General features: G+C 40.6%; 1 protein-coding gene across 1 annotated transcript in view; it reads left to right on the top strand.

Moving 5' to 3' along the window:
- The window catches only part of ABCA12 (ATP binding cassette subfamily A member 12), a 214,919-nt gene that overhangs the window by 84,193 nt on the left and 106,268 nt on the right, over positions 1 to 24,458 (top strand). The window contains exons 17-23 of the mRNA XM_067470388.1: positions 1,068 to 1,269; positions 2,927 to 3,066; positions 5,220 to 5,339; positions 8,089 to 8,179; positions 16,399 to 16,578; positions 17,806 to 18,121; positions 20,020 to 20,134. Of these exons, the coding sequence (XP_067326489.1) occupies positions 1,068 to 1,269; positions 2,927 to 3,066; positions 5,220 to 5,339; positions 8,089 to 8,179; positions 16,399 to 16,578; positions 17,806 to 18,121; positions 20,020 to 20,134 (1,164 nt within the window). The remainder of the gene's footprint in view (positions 1 to 1,067; positions 1,270 to 2,926; positions 3,067 to 5,219; positions 5,340 to 8,088; positions 8,180 to 16,398; positions 16,579 to 17,805; positions 18,122 to 20,019; positions 20,135 to 24,458) is intronic.

The following is a 24,458-nucleotide window of genomic DNA, read 5'->3' as shown; positions in this document are numbered from 1 at the left end:
ATTCATCAGTGGGTGAGTTGATAGTCTTAAACATTTTTAAAGTACATAACAGAACCGTACAGGTTAGCTACAGAGTGGAAACTAAGCACAGTTGTTCCCGAGGTATGCCGGCACACGACGCACGCGCTCGTTGTGGTATGCGCGCGAACTAATAGTATCTACAACAAAACGGACCTCACTTAAAAAATACCCCTTTTATTTAGGCTGGCATTTGAACCTTGCTGATCAAAATTTTTGTTGATTTTAATGTTATGTATTACATGTGTATATTGTGAACCGCTCCGAGCCTTCAGGGAGTGGCAGTATATAAAATTGATAGATAAATAAATAAATAAATAAATAAATAAAAACATGCAAATAAATAAATAAATAAAATCCAAAAACAATGATGTTAAAGCTTGTATGTCTGCGATTATTATGTTTATTATATTTATTTATACCCCATTTTTTCTTTCCATGGTAGACACAATAGATAAATAAATAGATAGAAATGTAAATAAATAGATTTCATCCATTGTTTATAATAACACAGAAATTCTGGTATAGCTAAGCTAATTCACATACTAGTAGTGGGATAAAACTACGTGGTTTCAATTAAGTAGAGATGCAGTGAGAATGTAGTCAGTTCACATAATAACTAACTACTGGATCCTTAAAGACATTTCAAGTAGAAAATATACTTGCAATGTAATATAATTTTTTGTCCAACACAGCTTTGTTTATTATAGCTTCATGCTGAGCACTGAAAATTATTATGCCAGTTGCCAATTTTGTTGCTCCTCTTAATAATTTATGTAGTTATTTTCAACATTTACCAAGTGCCCTGCAGATTGTTTCTTCTTCACCTCCCTATGTGGATGTGTAGGTTGAGAGGAAGAAATTTTTCTGACTGAGCTGAATGATCCAGTGAAAGGTTTAACCTGACTTTAACCTAACATCCACACACAACGCTAGCCGTTCTTCCCCCATCCTGGTTTCCAATATGATGTGGTGCTACATCAGTGTTATTTCACATATATATGATTTCATCTTCATTCTGACAGTCTACTGTCCGTTTGCTGCCACAGGCATTTAATCAGGCTAACAACCTGACACTAAACACTGGAACATTTAAAACCCTCTCCAAAGCTTTCTGCAACCAAGAAATTACTCCTTTGTATTTTCAATCTCTGTTACCTGAATTTGAAGAGCAGAACATTCACCATTCTTCAGGACAAGATGACCATGTGCAAAATATTATGAAGAAATATGGCATTCCTCAGGATTCACGTGAGTGACATTCAAAGCTCCTTGCAAATTCAAATAAGCACAATTCAGTGAAATATCAAGAAAAGGTGGGTTAAAAATCTCCTTAAAATCAGTGGGATTTCAGATAACTTTACCTTATCCTCTTGGAACTAGGACTTAGTCATAAACAGAAATATGTGGAATATGTTGTGCTTTTCTGAACAACCTCAGTCTTTTGGGCCTTTGTACCTTTGTACCACATTTTGTGTAGAAACAACTGCACAAAATGTGCATTCTGTGAAAAAGTCACTACATGCCTTAGTAACTAGTTATGCATGTGAATAATAGCATGCATATCCCATTAACAATCAGAGAAGACATCAGTTTGAAACATTCACACCTAGCTCCAGCAGACAAGAGTCCTTTGTCCCTGGTCATTCCACAGATATATAAATCCTTTTTCCTAGTTCCAACAGACCTCACTACCTCTGAGGATGCTTGCCATAGATGCAGGCGAAACGTCAGGAGAGAATGCCTCTAGAACATGGCAATATAGCCCGAAAAAACCTACAACAACCCAGAAAACCCAGAAAAGACATCGTTCAAGACATCGTTTCAACCATAGCCTTTTGCTGAGCATTTTGCATGTCTGCAGCTTTTCAGAGATTCTAGATGTAGCCTTAAAGCTACATTGGCTTTTTTTGCCGCCACATCACATTGTTGGCTCATGTTTAACTTGTTGTCCACGAGGACTCCAAGATCTTTTTCACACGTACTGCTCTCGAGCCAGGCATTGTCCCCCATTCTGTATCTTTGCATTTTGTTTTTCCTGCTGTTGATAACAGGGTCACTTCAAGCTGTTTCATTCACAGGGTTACCATGTGTCATAGCTGATTTGTTGGCAATTAACATTAGCATAAATATTGGAGGTTACAAAATAAGAACTATTTATCCTTCTGTTTCAAAATGAGGTAGGCAAGGTTTTGTTCCTCTTCATGTTGACATTTGAAATTCTTTAGTCATCTGAGAGTTCGGTGGGAAGAGTGAGCTAGATGAACCAACAGTTTGACTTGCTTTGCCACTTTTACATTGTTGTAGGTTGCCCTCCAGCCTATGTGAGATCGGATTCTGCAAGCCATGGGCCAATGTATGCATAGAACTGAAAATGAAAACGGGGAAAATTACTTCAAAAGTTGCTGAGCTTTTGAAGATTTGTTGGAAAGAAATGAAAACTTTGAACTCTTTTATGGGGAAAAGTTTATATCTGAAAACTGAAGCAATTTAGGAAGTAGTTGAGGTGGCTTTAATACTTCGCCAAATCTCAAGTCCCCAATGAGTTTGGCTTTTGTATTCAAAAAGGTCACTGCTTTTATTTCGTGGAGCTGTTTTTTTTTTCATCTGTACTGACATTGGCTCCTCTGAGCTCCAAAAGCTCCATTTAACCTTAAACAGAAGGGTTTTTGCTAGAACAATAAAAATCTTGTTAGCTGAGTTCAGCAGTGGGAGATCTTTGGGGAGGATTAGCTTTGTCAAATGGCATCACATCAGTATGTGAAGACAAGGCTTCCTTGGGAATCTGCAAGAATCTGCTACCCCCTGGCAAGCATCCTCTGTCAGACTCACTGCATCTGTGTTATGTGTGCTCGTGTTAATTTATCTTTCTTTTTGTGTGTGTGTTTTTCCCCAATAATTTCTGCAGCGCCATTCTGCTTATCATTCTTTTTGGACTTGGTTAGAACACCTACAGGGGCCTTAATTTGGTCTTTCCTAAAGCCCATGCTGCTTGGGAGGATTCTGTATACCCCAGACACTCCCGCAACACGAGCGATCATGGAGAAGGTAATGCCACACTCAACATAATCAATAGTTCTTTGTGGTTACAAAACACTTGGTACTTGCAACAGGCACCAATTAGCAGGTTTCTCCTTCAGTGGCTTGGGAAAGAGCAGAATTTATAATGCTAATGATCCTTCAGAATATGTGACTTGGTTGATAAAATGTTTGCAATGTAGAAGCAATGGCTTCTGATTTAGAAGGAAAGTCAGTTTTCAGGAGATAAGGAGAAAGGAGAAGCTGCCATTTTCTTCCATCCAATGTCCTTCTGTTCCCCAGAAGCCCATGTGTTTTGCATAGTTTTTAGGAAGACTGGCTAATCAGACAGTTGGGCAATGTGCCGTCACACCCAGACACTATAAAGTTAAAACTAAGATGTGCTTCTCTCTTTATCCGGGTGAACTGCGACTGTCTTACTTAGAAGCTCAGAATTCCCAGCAACTGAGGCCAGTCCAGATTTGAACATCAAACAGAACATTTATTTCTCAAAGTCCTTGACGGACTTTGCACAGCTTGATGAAGTTATAAACACAAACAGTCAACTTGTGAAACCATGTAGATGTTCTTTCCTTCCCTTTTTCTTCAGCTGCTGAATTAACTTTCCCCAAGGGTAGAAAAATCCTGGGATCTTTTAACCTAACCCTGAGCTGCTGTCTTTTAGAAAGAGCAGGTCTTTCCCTATCCAAGCTCAAGGTTAGTTTGGGGATGAAGTAATGGAGCCTCTCCCAATGGCAGAGAAATCCTGAGATATTCTCTGCCCCAGCTGTGAGCTACTATCTTTTAGAAAGAGCAGGTCTTCCCTTATCTGAGCTCAGCACCAGTTTATTTATTTATTTATTTATTTATTTATTTATTTACCTTACTTATATACCGCTGTTCTCAGCCCAAAGGCGACTCACAGCAGTTTCTAAGGCAAGGAGGTAATCGTACTCACGATGGCCTGTCCGAGCTGCCTAGCTTGGCCACCAGCACATCTGAGGCTTTTTCTATACTGAAGAAGGCAGGAGAGCTTCTCCAAAATGGAGATCTCATCCCCAAGAAAAAGGGCGGTTTCTGGACCAAAGAGATACTTTTTAAAGCCAATAGTTGCAAAAGGCTTGCAGGCTGGCTTCCAGCCTCTGTTAATGTTTGACTATTAGGGTGCTGCTAAGACTGGAGCAACTCTGGGGGAAATGCAAAGGGATGCTATTTCAAGCAACTAAGGGGCAGTGCAAAGCAAGCTCCTGGAAGACGAAACAGGCAGCATGAAGCAGTGGTGGGTCATTTTCCCAGGCAGGACTTAATACAGCTACTGGAATGGACATGAAGGGTTCCAAGGTTTCTCTTTTGGTAATCTGTCTTGCCACCCAACACCCTATTGTTTGATTATTATAGTATGCAATTATGATTTCTGAGGTTTTTTTGTTTCATACTTACTCTATGTCACAAATTTGGTGGTGCAAAGTGGGCTCGATCCAGTTTTAAGGGGCAATTCTGGTGTGTTTAGTGGAGATCCTTTTAAAGGACTTCAGAATTTAGGCAGTCAGGCTCAGGTTTAGTTCAGGGGTTGTTGGAAATGCATTACTACCAAGTTAGCAGGGAATCACATAGAGGTGGTGTGCCCACATTTATATTTGACTTGTATACCGCTACTCCCAATTTGGCCCGGAGCGGTTTACAGCAGTAGATTAAAACAATACAATTAACTTTAAAATTCAAGAAAACAAGAACAGACATAGTCCCGAGTTATTGAATGAATGCCATACAAAGTCATCTCTCTCATGGTTGGGCCAGAGGTAGCTGTCATTGGCTAACAGATGGGTTATCTGAGGCCAAACCAATGCTATGTAGGTTTCATGAATTAAGTTGTGACTTTTTTTTTACTCAGTGTGTGCGTTTAGCTCTCCGTGATCCACAATGCAACTGCAACCTATTATTAACACCAACAAGAACATTCCCAAACAAGGACTGAATCTGGTCCTCAGAAATGAAGAAACACCATTACACATTTTGACTGCCATATTTGCTTCCCAAACTACAGTTGTCGTATTAGCACTCCTGACTTACTTTTGTGATGGGATGGAAAATAAAATCTGGGACATTATGCTGTAAATCTTCTTTATTTCCAAGATTCTGACCAAGTTTTTAATTTGTTCTGATTTTTTTTCTCTTTTCTAAAGTCTAATTCAACACTTAAACTCATGGCTGATTTAACACAAAAATCCCAGGAGTGGCTGGACAGTTCTCCATTGCTCATGGACTCATTGGCTATGTTAAATGAGACCGTTCCTGTATTAAAGGTATGAAATGTTTACTTCCCATCTTGTTAAAAAAGAGCATTGGCTTGCGTGGTAATAGCTGATGAGCAGATTTGGATGAAAATATACCCGAAAATATAAGATTTCAATTGTGCTGTGTATATGCCTTACAAAGGGCAACTTTTGAAAATGCTATTGGAAGGTACTGTGAGTTCAGGATATTGCTGCTTGCCTTTTGACTAGAATGAATGTCAGGGACTAAAATAAACAAGGCTTTAAAATTATTTTTAAGACCAGAGTAAAATACCCTAGAGTAGGTTTGTCAAGTCAACTATAGTCTATTTCCTGAGATTTCAGAATCACAACTGGGTGTTTGTGACATAATAGAGGCAGGGCAAGGAAGTGCTTTTTTCTGCATAAGCTGAGTGTATAAATGGAAATGAGGGAAATCTAAACAAACAGGAATGGAATTTGTGTAAAAGTCAGTTAGGCAACTCAGAGCAAGGAAGAAAAAAATCTTAGTTTTTAAAGAAAAATGTGCTTGATACACTCACACTTGGTCTCTTAGCCAACATAGTCTAAACAGCACACAAGTTTCCCCCCAGTATTACTGAAGCCTGTGGAAGGTTCATAAGGTCATGTATAAATATTAACACAAAGATTCACATGCCGTAATGCTTTGCCCCAAACAACTCAATGTGGTCAAATGTTCCCCTCATGTCCATGCCCACACTTTCTTCCCAAATCAAAACACATACAGCTGCTTTCACACTAAGCAAGAATGCCCTTGCCCAAGCTATGTGTGGGTGGAAAAAGGTACATAGATTTAATGTCCACTTTACATAGAAAAATCAGAACTTTTCTTCCAAGTGCTACTTACATTTTTCCCTCTCTGGGAAGTCCCCAAGACTTCAACTAGTATTAGGATACTAGCAATACTAGTGTAATCCTTGTGCACCTCAGAAAACTCTTCTTTCTCTATGTGCCTTCTTGTGCCCTTTCACTTTATTTATTTATTTATTATTCAAACTTATATGCTGCCACTCCCCTGGGGCTCGGAGCGGCTTACAAGAACAGGCCAAAATCTAATGCAATTTAAAAACAATTTAAAACAATTTAAAAACAATTTAAAAACAGCAATATCAAAGATCAAAGGCCTGTCGAAACAGATATGTCTTACATGCCCTGCGGAAAGCTGATAGGTCCCGCAAAGCATGGACTTCAGGTGGCAGAGTATTCCAGAGTGATGGTGCCACTGCTGTGAAGGCTCTGCGTCTGGTTGCTGTTAGACGCAAAGTCTTGAAACTGGGAATTTCCAATAGATCTTGGTCGTCAGAATGGAGGGATCTCTGGGGTTGGTAGGGGGTGAGGCGGTCCCTCAGGTACATCGGCCCCAGATCATGCAAGGCCTTAAAGGTAAGTACCATCACTTTGAAAGTGATCGGGTGCTCAATTGGTAACCAATGCAGCTGTAGTAAGATTGGTGTTATGTGGCATCTCATCGGAATTCCTGCAGGAAGCCGAGCAGCTGCATTTTGTACCAACTTGAGCTTCCGGATCACTGACACAGGAAGGCCAATGTAGAGGGCGTTACAGTAGTCCAGTCTTGAGATGACCGTAGCCTGGATCACCGTAGCTAGGTTGTCCCTGGACAGGTAGGGGGCCAGCCGTCTAGCCTGCCGGAGGTGAAAGAAGGCAGTTCTGCTAACGGCGGAGACCTGGGCCTCCATCGTCAGCAGAGGGTCCAAAAGGACTCCCAGACTCTTTACCAACGATGACGGGCGTAGTGCCTCGCCATCCAGGGTAAGCAGCTGGATATCCCCACTGTCTGGTTGACCCAGCCGTAGTATCTCCGTCTTTGCTGGATTCACCCTCAACCTGCTGGCACTCAACCATCCAGTAACGGCCTCAAGGCACTGATGAAAATAATCAGGTAATATCTGTGGGTCCCCAGATATTTTGGCCTTCAACTCCCAGAAATTCTAACAACTAGTAAACTGCACCTGGGGACCCACAGGTTGAGAACCACTTCTTTTTGGGATCAGAAGCAATGGCTTCTTTGTAGTAGTAGTCATCATCATGTAAAGTTTGTTTGTCCTTTATCTCTTAATTTCTAATGAAATTTCTAATTAAGCTATAGTTAAAAAGACACAGCTTCTGAACTAACTCTTTTTGTTGAAAATATAGTTTTAACCTGGATGTGCATTATTTATTTATTTGCCACATTTATATACTGCCTTTCTTAGCCCGAAGGCAACTCAGGGTGGTTCACAATCGTCAACAATTCGGTGCCTCCACAACAATAAAGTGCAAGTTAAAAACGGATTATAAATACAAGTAAAACATTAACATATAATATAAAAAAACAAACAAAGCCATAAAAATAATCTTCAACATCTCCTTACTAAAATCGTGATCCAAGTGCATCATCAATCATTCCACAACACTATAATTTTATTCAAGTTATATTAGATAAGAGCATCCCCACAGCAATACATTTTGTTTGATTTTTCGTTGATTAATATAGAGATAATACTAGTGTAACCCACAGAGCAGTCAGTCGCAACCAGGTATGAACCCCCAACCCCAATCTAAATTAGGTTCTGCTTCTGTAATTCATCTGTTTAAATTTGAACCATAGTATCCAGTGCTTCAACCTTCCCTGTGACCTTTCCAGGGATTCTTTTCAATAAAATCATTTCTTACTTGGATGACAGTGGATCTAATTTTAATAATTCTGAATACATTAACATTCTATGTTTAAGCATATTCATATTTTGTCATTCGATAGAATGCACTGAGGAATCCTTTTGTACAAGTGTTCATCAAACTCATGGTGAAGTTGGATGCTGTTGATCTTCTACATCAAATTGATGAGTTGGGTAAGTTGATGCACAATCGCCTCTTAATCAAGATGGAATTGTGTACCAGTGATGGTGGGAGGTGAACAGTTGTATGTAAGAAACTGAAAGAAAATGTTGTTTGAAATGTTTGCTATGTTTTAGTCCTTTCCAATTTGGAGTAAAGACTGACAAATATATTGAAGACATGGAGTGGAAGTGGGAAGAGCCTTTTCAGGAGTTGTTGTTGTTGTTTATTCGTTCAGTTGTCTCCGACTCTTCATGACCTCGTGGACCAGCCCACGCCAGAGCTCCCTGTCGGCCGTCACCACCCCCAGCTCCTTCAAGATCAGTCCAGTCACTTCAAGGTTGCCATCCATCCATCTTGCCCTTGGACGGTTCCTCTTCCTTTTGCCTTCCACTTTCCCCAGCATAATTGTCTTCTCTAGGCTTTCCTGTCTCCTCATGATGTGGCTAAAGTACTTCAACTTTGTCTCTAGTATCCTTCCCTCCAGGGAGCAGTCAGACTTTATTTCCTGGAGGATGGACTGGTTGGATCTTTTCGCAGTCCAAGGCACTCTCAGAACTTTCCTCAGAACGTTCAGGAGTTAGGGATAGAATATTATCATTCAAAACACTTTTGAGTTCACATTACTCACAGCAGTTCTTACATACCAAACTCAACAAAAGCTATATTTGGGTTCCTACAATAATAATACCACTACACCCTAAACATTAAAAAAGACATCCCACAATAACTACAAACAATCCATGTTATCTAATCTAAGGGCTTTACATTCTCTTTCTGATTCCTGGAAGAAATATGAGTAGACAAATCCCACCTTTTTAAGAAGCCTCTGTCCTTCAAACTACTAAATGGTTGGGGACCTGCTTATCTTCGTGATCGCATCTTCCCCTATGAACCAGTGCGTACCTTGAGATCTTCTGGGGAGGCACTGCTCCCTATCCCCCCACCATCATATGCATGATTGATGGGGAAGAGGGAGAGAGCCTTCTCAGTGGTGGCCCCGTGTCTCTGGAACTCCCTCCCTAGGGAGATCAGACAGGCTTCCACATTGTCCTCCTTTCTTAGTCAACTAAAAGCCTGGATGTTCTGGTGTGCTTTTGACTAAGCAGCTCACCAGTAACTTTCTTGTCCCTACTTGAAGTTCTGCACTTTACACCAGCCCGCATTTTACACTGGCATACGTTCTACCTCAACATTTGTTATGACAGTATTTTCTGCCCAGTTTACTGTATTGTTGCACTTTCCTGCACTCCTGTAAAATGTATTGCACTCATTGAATCTGTACCTCAGCTATGTTTCTTTCAGATGTATTGTTTTTATATTGCTTTCAATTGTGCTGTTATTTGTTTTTATCTGATGTTTTAATTGGTTAAAGTGTTTTACATGTGTGTTTTAATTGTAATTTTGGGTGTGTCCCTTGTAAGCTGCCCCGAGATGGTTAGCGGGGTATAAAAATAAAGTTATATTATGTATTGTCGAAGGCTTTCATGGCTGGAATCACTGGGTTGTTGTAGGTTTTTTCGGGCTGTATGGCCATGGTCTAGAGGCATTCTTTCCTGACGTTTCAAAATCTGGCTACCAGTATTAAAAAACTCTAAAATTGCAACAGCACAACAACAGAGAGGAAGCAGGCAGGGACATCTAATTACCTCTCAACAAAAGTTTGCTCCAGGCACAGTCAGCCCATTGTATGCTAATCAAGGTGGTCAGTTGAAACATTCACACCTAGTTCCAGCAGACAAGAGTCCTTTGTCTCACTCTGGTCATTCCACAGATATTGTTGTTGTTGTTCATTCATTCAGTCGTCTCCGACTCTTCGTGATCTCATGGACCAGCCCACGTAAACCCTTTTTCCTAGTTCCAACAGACCTCACTACCTCTGAGGATGCTTGCCATAGATGCAGGTGAAACGTCAGGAGGGAATGCCTCTAGACCATGGCCATAAAACCTACAACAACCCAAAGTTATATTATTATTATTATTATTATTATTATTATTATTATTATTATTATTATGTGAACTTGCATAATATATTTCATTTTGCACAATATATTCCACGTGCAGAATTTGGGTCTGGTAGACATGCAAACTTAACAATAAGATTATTTATTTATTCATTCATTCATTCATTTATGACTTTATTAATAACGTTTCTATTTTGAAATTCAAATATCTGTATAGATGACTTACTTTTTTAATTAACAAAGTTAGTTTTGAGGTATTTTTGTAAGATGGTTATGCAAAGTCATGGAACAATTACCTTTAGACTGAGTTGGTGGCATCAAGTGTTATCAAGGATCATTTGGTCAATGTTAGCAAATTTCATGCTGGTTGCACATTTCTTATTCAAGATGCTTGGGTCAGAAGCATTTCATATTTTGTAGTTTTGTGTTTTTTGAGTACTTACATTTACACAGTGAGATATTTGGAAATGGGACTCAAGTCTAAACATGAAATTCATTTATAATTCACTAGCTGTCCCCTGCCACGCATTGCTGTGGCCCAGTCTGTTGATCTGGAAAATAAAATAATGAGAAAGTGTTGGTTTCTAATATATGTAAAGTCTTTATGCTTGTCGGTAAACAGTATTTCTTGCCATTTCTTTGTCAGTGTTGATGTGGAGAGTGTCTGGTTTGCCCACCCTGGAACATGCAAAATATCATTGTCCTTCTTTAAGGGTCCCTTTCAAATCTTTGATACTATATGTATGAATTATATCTATCTATCTTTATCTATGGCTGGATGGCTATTTGTCAGGAGGGCTTTGATTACGTTTTCTTGCCCTGTTGAAGAAGGGAGTTGGACTGGATGGCCTTAAGTATTTTCTGTTTGTCATGGGGGTTCTGTGTGGGAAGTTTGCCCCGATTCTGACGTTTGCGGGGTTCAGGATTCTCTTTGATTGTAGTGAACTGTGAATTCCAGTGACTACAACTCCCAAATGTCAAGGTCTATTTCCCCCAAACTCCATCTGTGTTCATATTTGGGTGTATTGTGCCAAGTTTGGTCCAGATCCATCATTGTTTGAGTCCACAATGTTGTCTGGATGTAGGTGAACTACAACTCCCAAACTCAAGGTCAATGCCCACCAAACCCTTCCAGTATTTTCTGTTGGTCATGCGAGTTCTGTGTGCCAAGTTTGGTTCAATGCCATAGTTGATGGAGTTCAGAATGCTCTTTGATTGTATAAATCCCAGCAACTACAACTCTCAAATGACAAAATCATAATTTTTTAAGTGATGGTCACTCCTTGTGTTGTGAGACATTTTGTTGCCAAATTTGGTGTGATTTCGTTCATTGGTTCTTTTGTTTTTAAGGTACTCATTATGCACAGAGCATTTATATATATATAGATATCAACCTTACATGAGAGTAATTTTATACACAATATTTTAATAATCTTATGTATGAAACAAAGTCTGTGTACATTGAACCACCAGGAAGCAAAGATATCACTATCTCAGCCATCCATGTGGTCAGTTTCAGATTTCAGAATATTTTGAATTTTGGAATTCTTCATGAGGGATGTCTGTATATTTTTACATATCTATTAGTATTTTTTTCATAAATGTCAAAGCCATTTTATATTGTGTATGTATGTGTGCTTGATAAAAAATAATGATACTCTATGTATCTGTGTATAACTCTAAAAAATTTTATTGAAAAAATAATTGGCACAAACTTGGATCAACCTATCCCACTCTTTGCTATTTCTTGGGCAAAGAGAGCAAAGCACATGTTCAGTGTTAAGAGGTAAAGTTGGACACCTAAGAGACTCCTGCTGCCTCTGCCTGCAAGGAAAAAGCATCCTGGGAAAAGAAAAAAAGTAATTGAGGCTGGCCCAGATTATATTTGCAACCCTTTTTGGAGCACAAAGACTTTATGAGTCTTTTGAGGGTGTTTGGGAAAGCATGATTCCCCTTGAGATGCCCATCAAACAGCTGCTGTGGAATATGGTTATGCAAACTGTACAGTCTCTGATGGCACACTTCTGAAAATACTGCTGTCAGACTCTGGCACTGTGTGTGTATGTGTTTGTGTGAGGTCTGAATCTCATTTTTAAAAAAAAAAAATACGAGAACTTACACTTATTGCTGTTGCTTTTGAATTGCTTGTACATGTCAGACAGCAGTGATCAGAAATATGTTCTTAAATGTGCACTTGTTTTTAAAATGACATGTGATACTTTTTTGTAATAGGACACACAAAAATATGTTGTCTGTCCTCCGCACTGGTATGTAGGTATGTAAATAAACATGTGAAGCATGAAATGTATGCTTTAATTCAACTCTTCTTGCAGAGTATTTTAGGGTTTTGTTTTTGTTTGTTTTTTTGTCGTGTCAGGAACGACTTGAGAAACTGCAAGTCGCTTCTAGTGTGAGAGAATTGGCCGTCTGCAAGGACGTTGCCCAGGGGACGCCCGGATGTTTTGATGTTTTATCATCTTTGTGGGAGGCTTCTCTCATATCCCCGCATGAGGAGCTGGAGGTGATAGAGGGAGCTCATCCACGCTCTCCCCGGATTCGAACCTGTGACCTGTTGGTCTTCAGTCCTGCCAACACAGGGGTTTAACCCACTGCGCCACCAGTATTTTAGGGTCATTTAGATTGTCTTTTTTGTGTTTTTCTTCAGTCATCTGTGTGATTATTACACGTGTGCTTATAGACATTATAAGTTATTAGCATTTATTAGCTGAATCTGCATTTATGCATTGCTAGAACCTTTTGCAGCTGAGATGTGTATCTTTCTATTATGCTCCATCCCCTAAAAGATATAACTGCAAGTAAAGGGTGTAGCAAGTAAAGGATGTGTAGCATCTAATACAGTAAAGGACATAGCATCGGATGCAGTAAAGGATATAGCAAATAAAGGATGTATCATCTAATGCGGTAAAGCAGGCCTCCACAACTAGTCAGTAGAAAGGCCAAAATTAGATAGGCTAAGCTGCAAATAGGACTAGATTGCAAATAGTAAGGTTTGTTGTTGTTTTGTGTCTTCAAGTTATTTCAGACTTTGGGCAAACGGTACTGTTCTATTATCAGAGTGGACTCCAAAAGGGGACCTAGGCAAAGAAGGATAGTCTATTTTATGTGGGGAGGGGGGAGTTGAAGGATGAAAATCATTTTCCCCATTTTCATTGCTCCCCCACTCCTTTCTCATATCAAAAATGATGATTGTTTCGACAATGGCGACATGGTTGGGAGGAATAATGTGTACTGCACTGATGGGCCTGGCCTCATGTAAGCCGCACCGAGTCCCCCTGGGGGAGATGGAGCGGGGTACAAATATAGTATTATTATTATTATTATTATTATTATTATTATGATGGAATGAGATGTTCTTTTTGCAAGGATGTTAAGAAGCAAGATTTTGATTCCTAGTTCTTTTTTGGACTAAGTCTGGAGCTAGGCTGGCTTTCTGTGTCATCTAGTACCTTTCCTCTGCACATAAGCTCTAAAACATATTTTGGTTTTCAGAAAATTTCAGGAGATGTTCAGAGATGTATATCTAATTTATATGCAGGATGCTGTCCAGATTCATTGGTCCTCATATGAATGACAAATAAAACCCAGAAAAACATTCATCTCTCTCCCATGGCCAGATATTTTAGAGGACTTTTGTCTATCATTTCATCTCTTCTCTTTTATTATTATTATTTATTTATTTAGAACTTTTATATACCGGTCTTCTCAACCTCCGCAGAGGGACTCAGGCCAGTTCAAAACAAAAGATTCATAAACAATAGTTTAAAATATCACATCACATAATGCAGTGATACATAAAATACATTAAAATACAATCATATAATTACATAAGGCCAAGTCATCAGAATGAAATCACAATTCATCACCATTTGTCCCTGTGGCCAAGAGTTATTGACTTACTCATCGAATGCTAGATTCCAGAACCAAGTTTTCACCAGCTTTCTAAAAGTCAGGAGAGAAGGGGCAGTTCTAATCTCAGGTGGGAGAGAGTTCCAGAGCCGAGGGGCCACCACCGTGAAGGCCCTGTCCCTCGTCCCCACCAGATGCGATTGCGAGGGTGGTGGGACCGAGAGCAGGGCCCCTCCAGAAGATCTTAACAACCTTGATGGTTCATAGGGGAGAATCCGTTCAGACAGGTAAACTGGGCCGGACTCATTTAGGGATTTATAGGTCAACACCAGCACTTTGAATTGTGCTCGGAAGCTAATTGGCAGCCAGTGGAGCTGGCGCAACAGAGGAGTAGTATGCTCCCTGTACCCCACTCCTGTTAGTAATCTGGCTGCCACTTGTTGGACTAATTGCAGCTTCCGGGCAGTCTTCAGAGGCAACCCCACATAGAGAGCGTTGCAGTAGTCTATACGGGATGTAACCAGAGTGTGGACCACCGTGGCCAAGTCAGACTTCCCAAGGTACAGGCGCAGCTGGTGCACAAGTTTTAATTGTGCAAAAGCTCTCCTGACCACCGCCGAGACCTGGGGTTCCAGGCTCAGCGATGAGTCCAGGATCATTCCCAAACTGCGAACCTGCACCTTCAGGGGGAGTGTAACCCCGTCAAGCACAGGCTGTAACCCTATGCCCTGTTCGGCCTTTCGACTGACCAGGAGTACCTCTGTCTTGTCTGGATTTAGTTTCAATCTGTTGGCCCTCATCCAGTCCGTTACTGGACTTGAACAACCTCCTTAGTAGCAGGTGGGAAGGAGTAACAGAGTTGGACATCATCCGCGTACAGATGACACCGAACCCCGAAACTCCGGATGATCTCTCCCAACGGCTTCATGTATATGTTAAACAACATAGGGGACAGTACTGAACCCTGCGGGACCCCACAGTACAATGGCCATGGGGTCGAGCAGGAGTCCCCTAGCAACACCTTCTGGGAGCGGCCCTCGAGGAAGAACTGGAGCCACTGCAAGGCAGTACCCCCAAGGCCCATTCTTGTGAGGCGTCCCAGAAGGATACCGTGGTCGACGGTATATAGCAAATAAAGGCCGTGTCATCTAATGCGGTAAAGCAGGCCTGCACAACTAGTCAGTAGAAAGGCCAAAATTAGATAGGCTAAGCTGCAAATAGGACTAGATTGCAAATAGTAAGGTTTGTTGTTGTTTTGTGTCTTCAAGTTGTTTCAGACTTTGGGCAAACGGTACTGTTCTATTATCAGAGTGGACTCCAAAAGGGGACCTAGACAAAGAAGGATAGTCTATTTTACGTGTGGAGGGGGGAGTTGAAGGAGAAAAATCATTTTCCCCATTTTCATTGCTCCCCCACTCCTTTCCCATATCAAAAATGATGATTGTTTTGACAATGGCGACATGGTTGGGGGGAATAATGTGTACTGCACTGATGGGCTTGGCCTCATGTAAGCCGCACCAAGTCCCCCTGGGGGAGATGGAGCGGTGTACAAATAAAGTATTATTATTATTATTATGATGGAATGAGATGTTCTTTTTGCAAGGATGTTAAGAAGCAAGATTTTGATTCCTACTTCTTCTTTGGACTAAGTCCGGAGCTAGGCTGGCTTTCTGTGTCATCTATTACCTTTCCTCTGCACATAAGCTCTAAAACATATTTTGGGTTTCAGAAAATTTCAGGAGATGTTCAGAGATGTATATCTAATTTATATGCGGGATGCTGTCCAGATTCATTGGTCCTCATATGAATGACAAATACACCCAGAAAAACATTCATCTCTCTCCCATGGCCAGATATTTTAGAGGACTTTTGTCTATCATTTCATCTCTTCTCTTTGAGAAATTACAGTTCACAGATCAATTTAGGGCTCCCCGAAAACAATTTGAAAACCACTGATGAAGGTTATATAGTGTATCTACATTGTATAGAATGAATTCCATTTGATACCATAAACTCCTATGGCTCAGTGCACCAACACTCTTTGATGGAGAAAGCTAAAGGCAGTTAAAGTGCTATAAAACTGCACTAATTTTACCGTGCGAATGCACCCTTAGTTGAATTCCATTGGAGTTTTCCTTGATATGGAAAACGATATAGATTGGTTTTTTGTATGAGGGGATATAGTTCGCCTCACTTTCATTTGCAATCTATAGATTCAGCTTCTGTACTCCAGTGAATATTAGGCCATGGATGATGATTAGATTTCTCTGAGCCCTTATTAGTCTGTGATTAGAACCTATTAAACTAATTTTAATCTATTTTAGCCATTCCTGTGACCTACAAAGGAGAGTCACACATTATAATTCACAGGCTAAGCATTTCTTGCTTCATTTCCCCACCAGATGATATACGTTTGGAGCTACAGGATAATGCTGACATTATAAATCAACTTAGCATCTTAGCAGGATTAGCCGTAAATGTCTCCTCATGTGTCTTGTTCAACCGCATTCAGCCACACAAGACTGTAGAAGAAATGGAGATGGTGGCAAAAGATCTCTTTTTGAAGAATGAACTTTTTGCAAGTAAGTAGTGTTACCTGACCTTGGGTTTGTTGGTTGAAGTGACATTATTTTCAACTCCAAATCAAAATCAGGCCTTGAAATATGAATCTTCTTTCTAAGCTTGACCCAAGAGTATCATGTCGGTGGTTTTAAAGTACATTATTCACTGCATCCCTTCTGACACCCAGCAGTAAATGTGTTCCATCATCCAGTGACAACTCTGGCAACAAACAGATTGCCTAATAACACATAAACATGCAAAAACAGACTGCTCAACTCATTGTAGCGTTCCTCAAATGTTTTGGTCTGCTGTAAGAATGGTTGCATGAAACTTATATATTGTATTGTCGAAGGCTTTCGTGGCCGGAATCACTGGGTTGTTGTAGGTTTTTTCGGGCTATATGGCCATGTTCTAGAGGCATTCTCTCCTGATGTTTCGCCTGCATCTATGTCAAGCAACCTCTGAGGATAGATGCAGGCAAAATGTCAGGCGAGAATGCCTCTGGAACATGGCCATATAGCCCGAAAAACCTACAACAACCCAACTTATATATTTCTTATTTCTGCGGGGAGGGGGGGGGGGTCATATGTGGATTGAATTTACTTCTAGATGTCATTTTAAAAAAATCTGTTTTCTTTCATTGATTTTGCCCAAAGGAAACTAGATGGTCCAGGGATCAAATTTAGACAACAGAAAATTCTTAGTGTACATGTACAGCTTAAACTCTTCCTGAGCCATCTCTTGAAGTTTTCATCAGTTATTTAAAGGGAGAATATTTCATTGGGAGGAGATTTTATTGATCTTATAAATTAGTTGTGATCGTGTAATTGCCAGTTTTCTTCCAGAGTATCTAAATGATTGGGTAATTCTACTAGATGAATAATCCTGGGCAACACACTGGGAATGAGTTCCCCATGCCTCAAGTTGTTGAGTTTTCTTTATTTAGTTGTTGATGAGTAAATGTTTAATCAACAAACTTGTGTGTCAATTAAAAAAACTTTAAAAAAGTCAAAATCTGTCTGAACTAATAGTTTATCGGGGAAGCAGAAGAGGAAATCTTTGTTGATCTGGGGTGGAGGATGGAGAAACCAAGCTGTGCTGATTCCTGTTGTCATTCTATAGATTTTTTGCATTCCAGATTTATTAAAGTTTTAAAACATCTTCCTCTTGCTCTTTAACATATCACAGTCGGTCTGGTAAAGGCAACAATTCAAATTTTTTAAAGGTGTCTTTCTAAATTTTTAAAGGTGTCATTTTCAAGTTGCCACCAAAGAGGACAAGAGAGGAGAGAGAGATTCCTGGTGAACTTTCCCTTCCACCACTAGTCAATTATACTATCCGAATGAGCAGCAAGATTTCCCAAACAACGAGAAGAATTCGAGAAAAGGTCTGGACTGTGGGCCCACATAATTCAGCATCTCAGAGCCAAATCTACAGTCGGGCATTTATCTACATACAAGACAGCATTGACAGAGCAATAATTGAACTACAGACTGGGAAAAATGCAGAAGAAATAGCTGTCCAAGTTCAAGCTACACCATATCCCTGCTACAATAAAGACATGTAAGTCTCTCATTGGGACTGCAGTGCGCAGTATCTTAGTGGGTCAAGAATACAGTTCCAACACCGCTAGTTTCATCAGGCTTCAAAAAATAATATTTGTCACTTGTATCAAATCAGTTGTCCATACCAAGCCCAAGTCCATACCAGGCCATGAATGTGAGAGACTTTCAAGCCATAGGTTGCAATCCTAGCTGAGGTAAGATCAAACAGTTTATTTGTCTGCAATTACATTCATAGAATCATAGAATCAAAGAGCTGGAAGAGACCTCATGGGCCATCCAGTCCAACCCCCTGCCAAGAAGCAGGAATATTGCATTCAAATCACCCCTGACAGATGGCCATCCAGCCTCTGTTTAAAAGCTTCCAAAGAAGGAGCCTCCACCACACTCCAGGGCAGAAAGTTCCACTGCTGAATGGCTCTCACAGTCAGGAAGTTCTTCCTCATGTTCAGATGGAATCTCCTCTCTTGTAGTTTGAAGCCATTGTTCCGCGTCCTAGTCTCCAGGGAAGCAGAAAACAAGCTTGCTCCCTCCTTCCTGTGGCTTCCTCTCACATATTTATACATGGCTAACATATCTCCTCTCAGCCTTCTCTTCTTCAGGCTAAACATGCCCAGCTCCTTAAGCCGCTCCTCATAGGGCATGTTCTCCAGACCCTTGATCATTTTAGTCGCTCTCCTCTGGACACATTCCAGCTTGTCAATATCTCTCTTGAATTGTGGTGCCCAGAATTGGACACAATATTCCAGGTGTGGTCTAACCAAAGCGGAATAGAGAGGTAGCATTACTTCCCTAGATCTAGATACTATGCTCCTATTGATGCAGGCCAAAATCCCATTGGGTTTTTTGCCGCTACATCACATTGTTGGCTCATGTTTAACTTGTTGTCCACGAGGACTCCAAGATCTTTTTCACACATACTGCTCTCAAGCCAGGCGTCATCGTCCCCCATTCTGTATCTTTGAATTCATTCTGAACACTAAAAGTTAGTAGCAAAATATTAAAAAAAATAACTATATTTTATTGCTATGTTTTAAGACAATTCAAATTCTTTTTTTTCATACACAAATGTTACTGTGGACCTATAAATGGCATTTTACAATAAATATCTCATGTTGTTACACTTTAACTTATAGAAACACTAGTATGGCTTTTTCTTGGCATTTGTTCAAATTTGTTCAAATTGCATTCTGGGTTTGATAGAGTTAATGTCCCATTACTATATGAATGACTATATGAATGACCGTAACTTCTTTACGGCCAGGGTCCATCGTACCTTAGGGACCGCCTCTCCTTCTCCCATCATCGGAGGTTGCAACGACCATCCCAATGTGACTTACTTTATATACCGGGTCCTAGAGAAGTGGAACTTGAAAAGTACCAGACGCAGGGCTTTTTCCATTTCTGCCCCTGCCTTATGGAATTCCTTGCCGCCCTACATGAGAGCCATGCGTGACTTAGAGCCTTTTACTCTCGCACTTAAGACCTGGCTTTTTACTAGAGCATTTGATCTCTGTTAATTTTTAATTTCTGTATGTATGTATTTTATCTTTTATAATTTAGCTGTAAATCACCTAGAGCATTCTTGGATGGAGGGCGATTAATAAGTAATTAAATATGATAATGATGATGATGATGATGATGATGATGATGATGATGATAGGTTCAGTTTGGTTCAGCACAGGGTCCAAGTGATCTAAAAACCAGTGGCTGCCATTTTCTGCCCTACAGCAAAGTACCTTTTAAGAAAATTACTGTTTTCTAGAAAGCTCAAAGTGTTTTTGAGTTATTGTCTGTGTTTCAGGGGGAAAAACAGTCTTATTTTGAAAATCATGTTAATTATATTTCCCTAAGCTAGCGTATTTCTATTTAGCTAAATAATTGCTTTGCTTCTTACAGGTTCCTAACTAGTGTGACCTACTCTCTCCCATTTACGCTGATGGCTGCTTGGATACTTTTCATTGCAGCTTTTGTGAAGAAGCTCGTTCAAGAAAAAGACCTGAGGCTTTATGAGGTACTCTGAAATTTTGAGTGTTCACCACTCCCTGCAGCCGTAGCTGCTTATTAGCCTTACAAAATTGAATTGCCTATGTATGTGTGTGGAAAAGTTCCTTTGTACAATGTTCCTTAGCAACAACAGTTCCCAGTTAACATGTTTCAAAGACTGACGGATAAGCCACTTATAAAAAAAGCCCACCCTATGACCTGCTCTCCAAACATTTTATTCAGGCAAATCCACCAAGACCTGCTACTGAATAAGACTGTGGCTGCTGTCCTGGGAATGCAGTCTGATCTCTCCTGTACACAACTCATTTCTTAAGAATAGGAATAAGGCTGTCCGCAGACTTCAACAGATAGAGAATATAGAGAAGCACACTTGTGGGTAGCCTGTAAGTTAAACTCTAGGAGAGTCAAGCCTTTTGTTTTGTTTTGCTATTCTTTTCTCTTCCCTCTGCATCATACATATTGATGAACTGCCATTTCTCTAAATTTTCCTGTTTAACAAAGTACTGCTGTTGTCCAAAGTTAAGGCTCCCAGATGTCCTTTTAGCATACGATAGTGGTTCTCAACCTGGGAGTCGAGACCCCTGGGGGGGTTGTGAGGGGGTGTCAGAGGGGTCACCAAAGACCATAAAAAAACACAGTATTTTCCTTTGTTCATAAGTCAATGTGATGCGGTGGCAAAAAAAGCCAATGGGATTTCGGTCTGCATCAATAGGAGTATAGTGTCTAGATCCAGGGAAGTCATGCTACCCCTCTATTATGCATTGGTGAGACCACACCTGGAATATTGTGTGCAATTCTGGGCTCCACAATTCAAGAGAGATATTGATAAGTTGGAATGTGTCCAGAGGAGGGCAACTAAAATGATCAAGGGTCTGGAGAACAACCCCTATGAGGAGAGGCTTAAAGAGCTGGGCATGTTTAGTCTGAAAAAGAGAAGGCTGAGAGGAGACATGATAGCCATGTATCAATACGTGAGAAGAAGTCATAGGGAAGAGGGAGCAAACTTGTTTTCTGCTTCCCTGGAGACTAGGACATGGAACAATAGTTTCAAACTACAAGAAAGGAGATTCCATCTGAACATGAGGAAGAACTTCCTGACTGTGAGAGCCGTTCAAGAGTGGAACTCTCTGCCCCGGAGTGAGGTGGAGGCTCCTTCTTTGGAAGCTTTTAAACAGAGGCTGGATGGCCATCTGTCGGGATGCTTTGAATGCAATTTTCCTGCTTGGCAGGGGGTTGGACTGGATGGCCCATGAGGTCTCTTCCAATTCTTTGATTCTATGATTCTATGAAATCAGTGACTGGTATCTGTTCATTATTTATTCCTATAATTTATAGACATCATAAATACAGAAGTATTTGTTTTGCATTTGGTCCTCCTAAGATGATTATACATCCCTAACTTCTGGCATACTACTTTACCCCCACCTCCCACCCCTCGCCACCCCAGCCCCGGCTATTTCTTGATTGGGTTCTGAGGCAAGTGCAAGATTACATTTCCTATGAGATGGCAGAGCGATCAATGTAAAAATCTTTTCTGTACCTTAACTTGATTTAGTTTTCAAACTGAACTAGCACTAGCAAAGCAAAGGGACCATGTAATTCCTTGCCTCAATAGTCAATGAAAACCTGCTGTATACACACCAGAGTATAAATTGTTGCCTTTGCTCGGTTATTGTCAAATTAGTGGAAGCTGGTTTTTGAAATGAGCTATTTCTGTACAAAAAAAAATATTCTGGTTTGCAGCCTTATTCCTTTGATGTGTGTATAATTGGGTTTCTTTGACACAATTGGGATTTCCAGAATCTTTATTAACAATTTAATAAATCCTACAAGTTAAGCAGAAAAAATGACCCTGTAGAAAAAGCGTGATATTTGTCCTTCAGATATTAATTGAAATAGCCTTCACCCATGCCAATCTTTATCCTGGGTTGGCATGAGCTTCCTCTGTGCATCATGAAGCTTCTGGCGTTGCTTTTGTGCCATATACAGTATTGCAGTGGCATTGTCTGTACTGTATATTTCTGGGGTCCTCAAACTTTTTAAACAAAGGGCCAGGTTACAGGTTGCACACTGCACATATCTTATTTGTAGTGCAAAAAACTTTAAAACAATACAACAATTAACATGAAGAACAATTTTAACAAATATAAACTTTTTAGTATTTCAATGGGAAGGAGATTCCATCTGAACATTAGGAAGAACTTCCTGACTGTGAGAGCCGTTCAGCAGTGGAACTCTCTGCCCCAGAGTGTGGTGGAGGCTCCTTCTTTGGAAGCTTTTAAGCAGAGGCTGGATGGCCATTTGTCAGGGGTGATTTGAATGCAATATTCCTGCTTCTTGGCAGGGGGTTGGACTGGATGGCCCATGAGGTCTCTTCCAACTCTTTGATTCTATGATTCTATGAAGTGTGGGCCTGCTTTTGGCTGATGAGATAGGATTCATAGAATCATAGAATCAAAGAGTTGGAAGAGACCTCATGGGCCATCCAGCCAAGAAGCAGGAATATTGCATTCAAATCACCCCTGACAGATGGCCATCCAGTCTCTGTTTAAAAGCTTCCAAAGAAGGAGCCTCCACCACACTCTGGGGCAGAGAGTTCCACTGCTGAACAGCTCTCACAGTCAGGAAGTTCTTCCTCATGTTCAGATGGAATCTCCTTTCTTGTAGTTTGAAGCCATTGTTCCACGTCCTAGTCTCCAAGGAAGCAGAAAACAAGCTTGCTCCCTCCTCCCTGTGGCTTCCTCTCACATATTTATACATGGCTATCACATCTCCTCTCAGCCTTCTCTTCTTCAGGCTAAACATGCCCGGCTCCTTAAGCTGCTCCGCATAGTGCTTGTTCTCCAGACCCTTGATCATTTTAGTTGCCCTCCTCTGGACACATTCCAGCTTGTCAATATCTCTCTTGAATTGTGGTGCCCAGAATTGGACACAATATTCCAGGTGTGGTCTAACTAAAGCGGAATAGAAGGGTAGCATGACTTCCCTAAATCTAGACATTATGCTCCTATTGATGCAGGCCAAAATCCCATTGGCTTTTTTTGCTGCCACATCACATTGTTGGATCATGTTTAATTGTTGTTGTTGTTGTTGTTGTTGTGTGCTTTCAAGTTGTTTCAGACTTAGGTTGACCCTGAGTGAGGGCCGGGTAAATGGCCTTGAAGGGCCGTATCCGGTCCCCAGGCCTTAGTTTGAGGACCCTTGGTATATGACAAGTAAAGAGAGGGTAGTTAAGTTGCAGGTGTGTTTGTGTGTTCTGTGTTACAACAGGACTGCATAGGATTGAAGATGCATAGACCAAAATATCACCCTGCATTAGTAGCATTTAACCATATTATAAATATTTCAGCTTTAGGACTTTTCTAATTTTTGAGTAATATTGAATTTTTGTAACTTTTGAATTTCTCTAATGTGTATTACCTGGAAAAGGATGGAAGAATGTATATACTTTGCATGTAGAATCAGTACATTTCACGACTTTGGAAACTATGTCTAATAATTGGGTTGTTGTAGGCTTTTACGGGCTATATGACCATGTTCTAGAGGCGTTTCTCCTGACGTTTCGCCTGCATCTATGGCAAGCATCCTCAGAGGTAGTGAGCAGGGGCGGCTCAACCCATTACGCAAAGTAAGCATTTGCAGTATAGTTGATTTTGCCCAGGGGCACTCTTGAGGGGAAAATAGACCTTGACATATGCGAGTTGTAGTTACTGGGATGTATAGTTCACCTACAATCAAAGAGCATTCTGAACTCCACCAATGATGGAATTGAATCAAATATGGCACACAGAACTCCCACAACAAACAGGAAATATATATCAGTGATTGGTTGGGGGGGGGGGCAAAATACAGTTTGCTTACTGTTGAAAATTACCTAGGGCCGCCTCTGGTAGTGAGGTCTGTTGGAACTGTTGGACTCATTGTGACTCAACACCACAATGAGTCGCCCTTGGGCTGAGAATTGCGGTATATAAGAGCAGTAGATAAATAAATAAATAAATAAATAAATAAATAAATAGGGTTTATATATCTGTGGAATGACCATGGTGAGACAAAGGACTCTTGTCTGCTGGAGCTAGGTGTGAATGTTTCAACTGAACACCTTGAAACATTCACACCTAGCTCCAGCAGACAAGAGTCCTTTGTCTCACCCTGGTCATTCCACAGATATATAAACCCTTTTTCCTAGTTCCAACAGACCTCACTACTTCTGAGGATGCTTGCCATAGATGCAGGCGAAACGTCAGGAGAAATGCCTCTAGAACATGGCCATTTAGCCCGAAAAAACCTACAACAACCCAGTGATTCCGGCCATGAAAGCCTTCGACAAT

The sequence above is a fragment of the Anolis sagrei genome, chromosome 1, assembly GCF_037176765.1.
Source record: "Anolis sagrei isolate rAnoSag1 chromosome 1, rAnoSag1.mat, whole genome shotgun sequence".
Classification (NCBI taxonomy): Eukaryota; Metazoa; Chordata; class Lepidosauria; order Squamata; family Dactyloidae; genus Anolis; species Anolis sagrei.
Note: the sequence above shows the minus strand (reverse complement) of the source record. Positions and strands in the feature narration are given on the sequence as shown.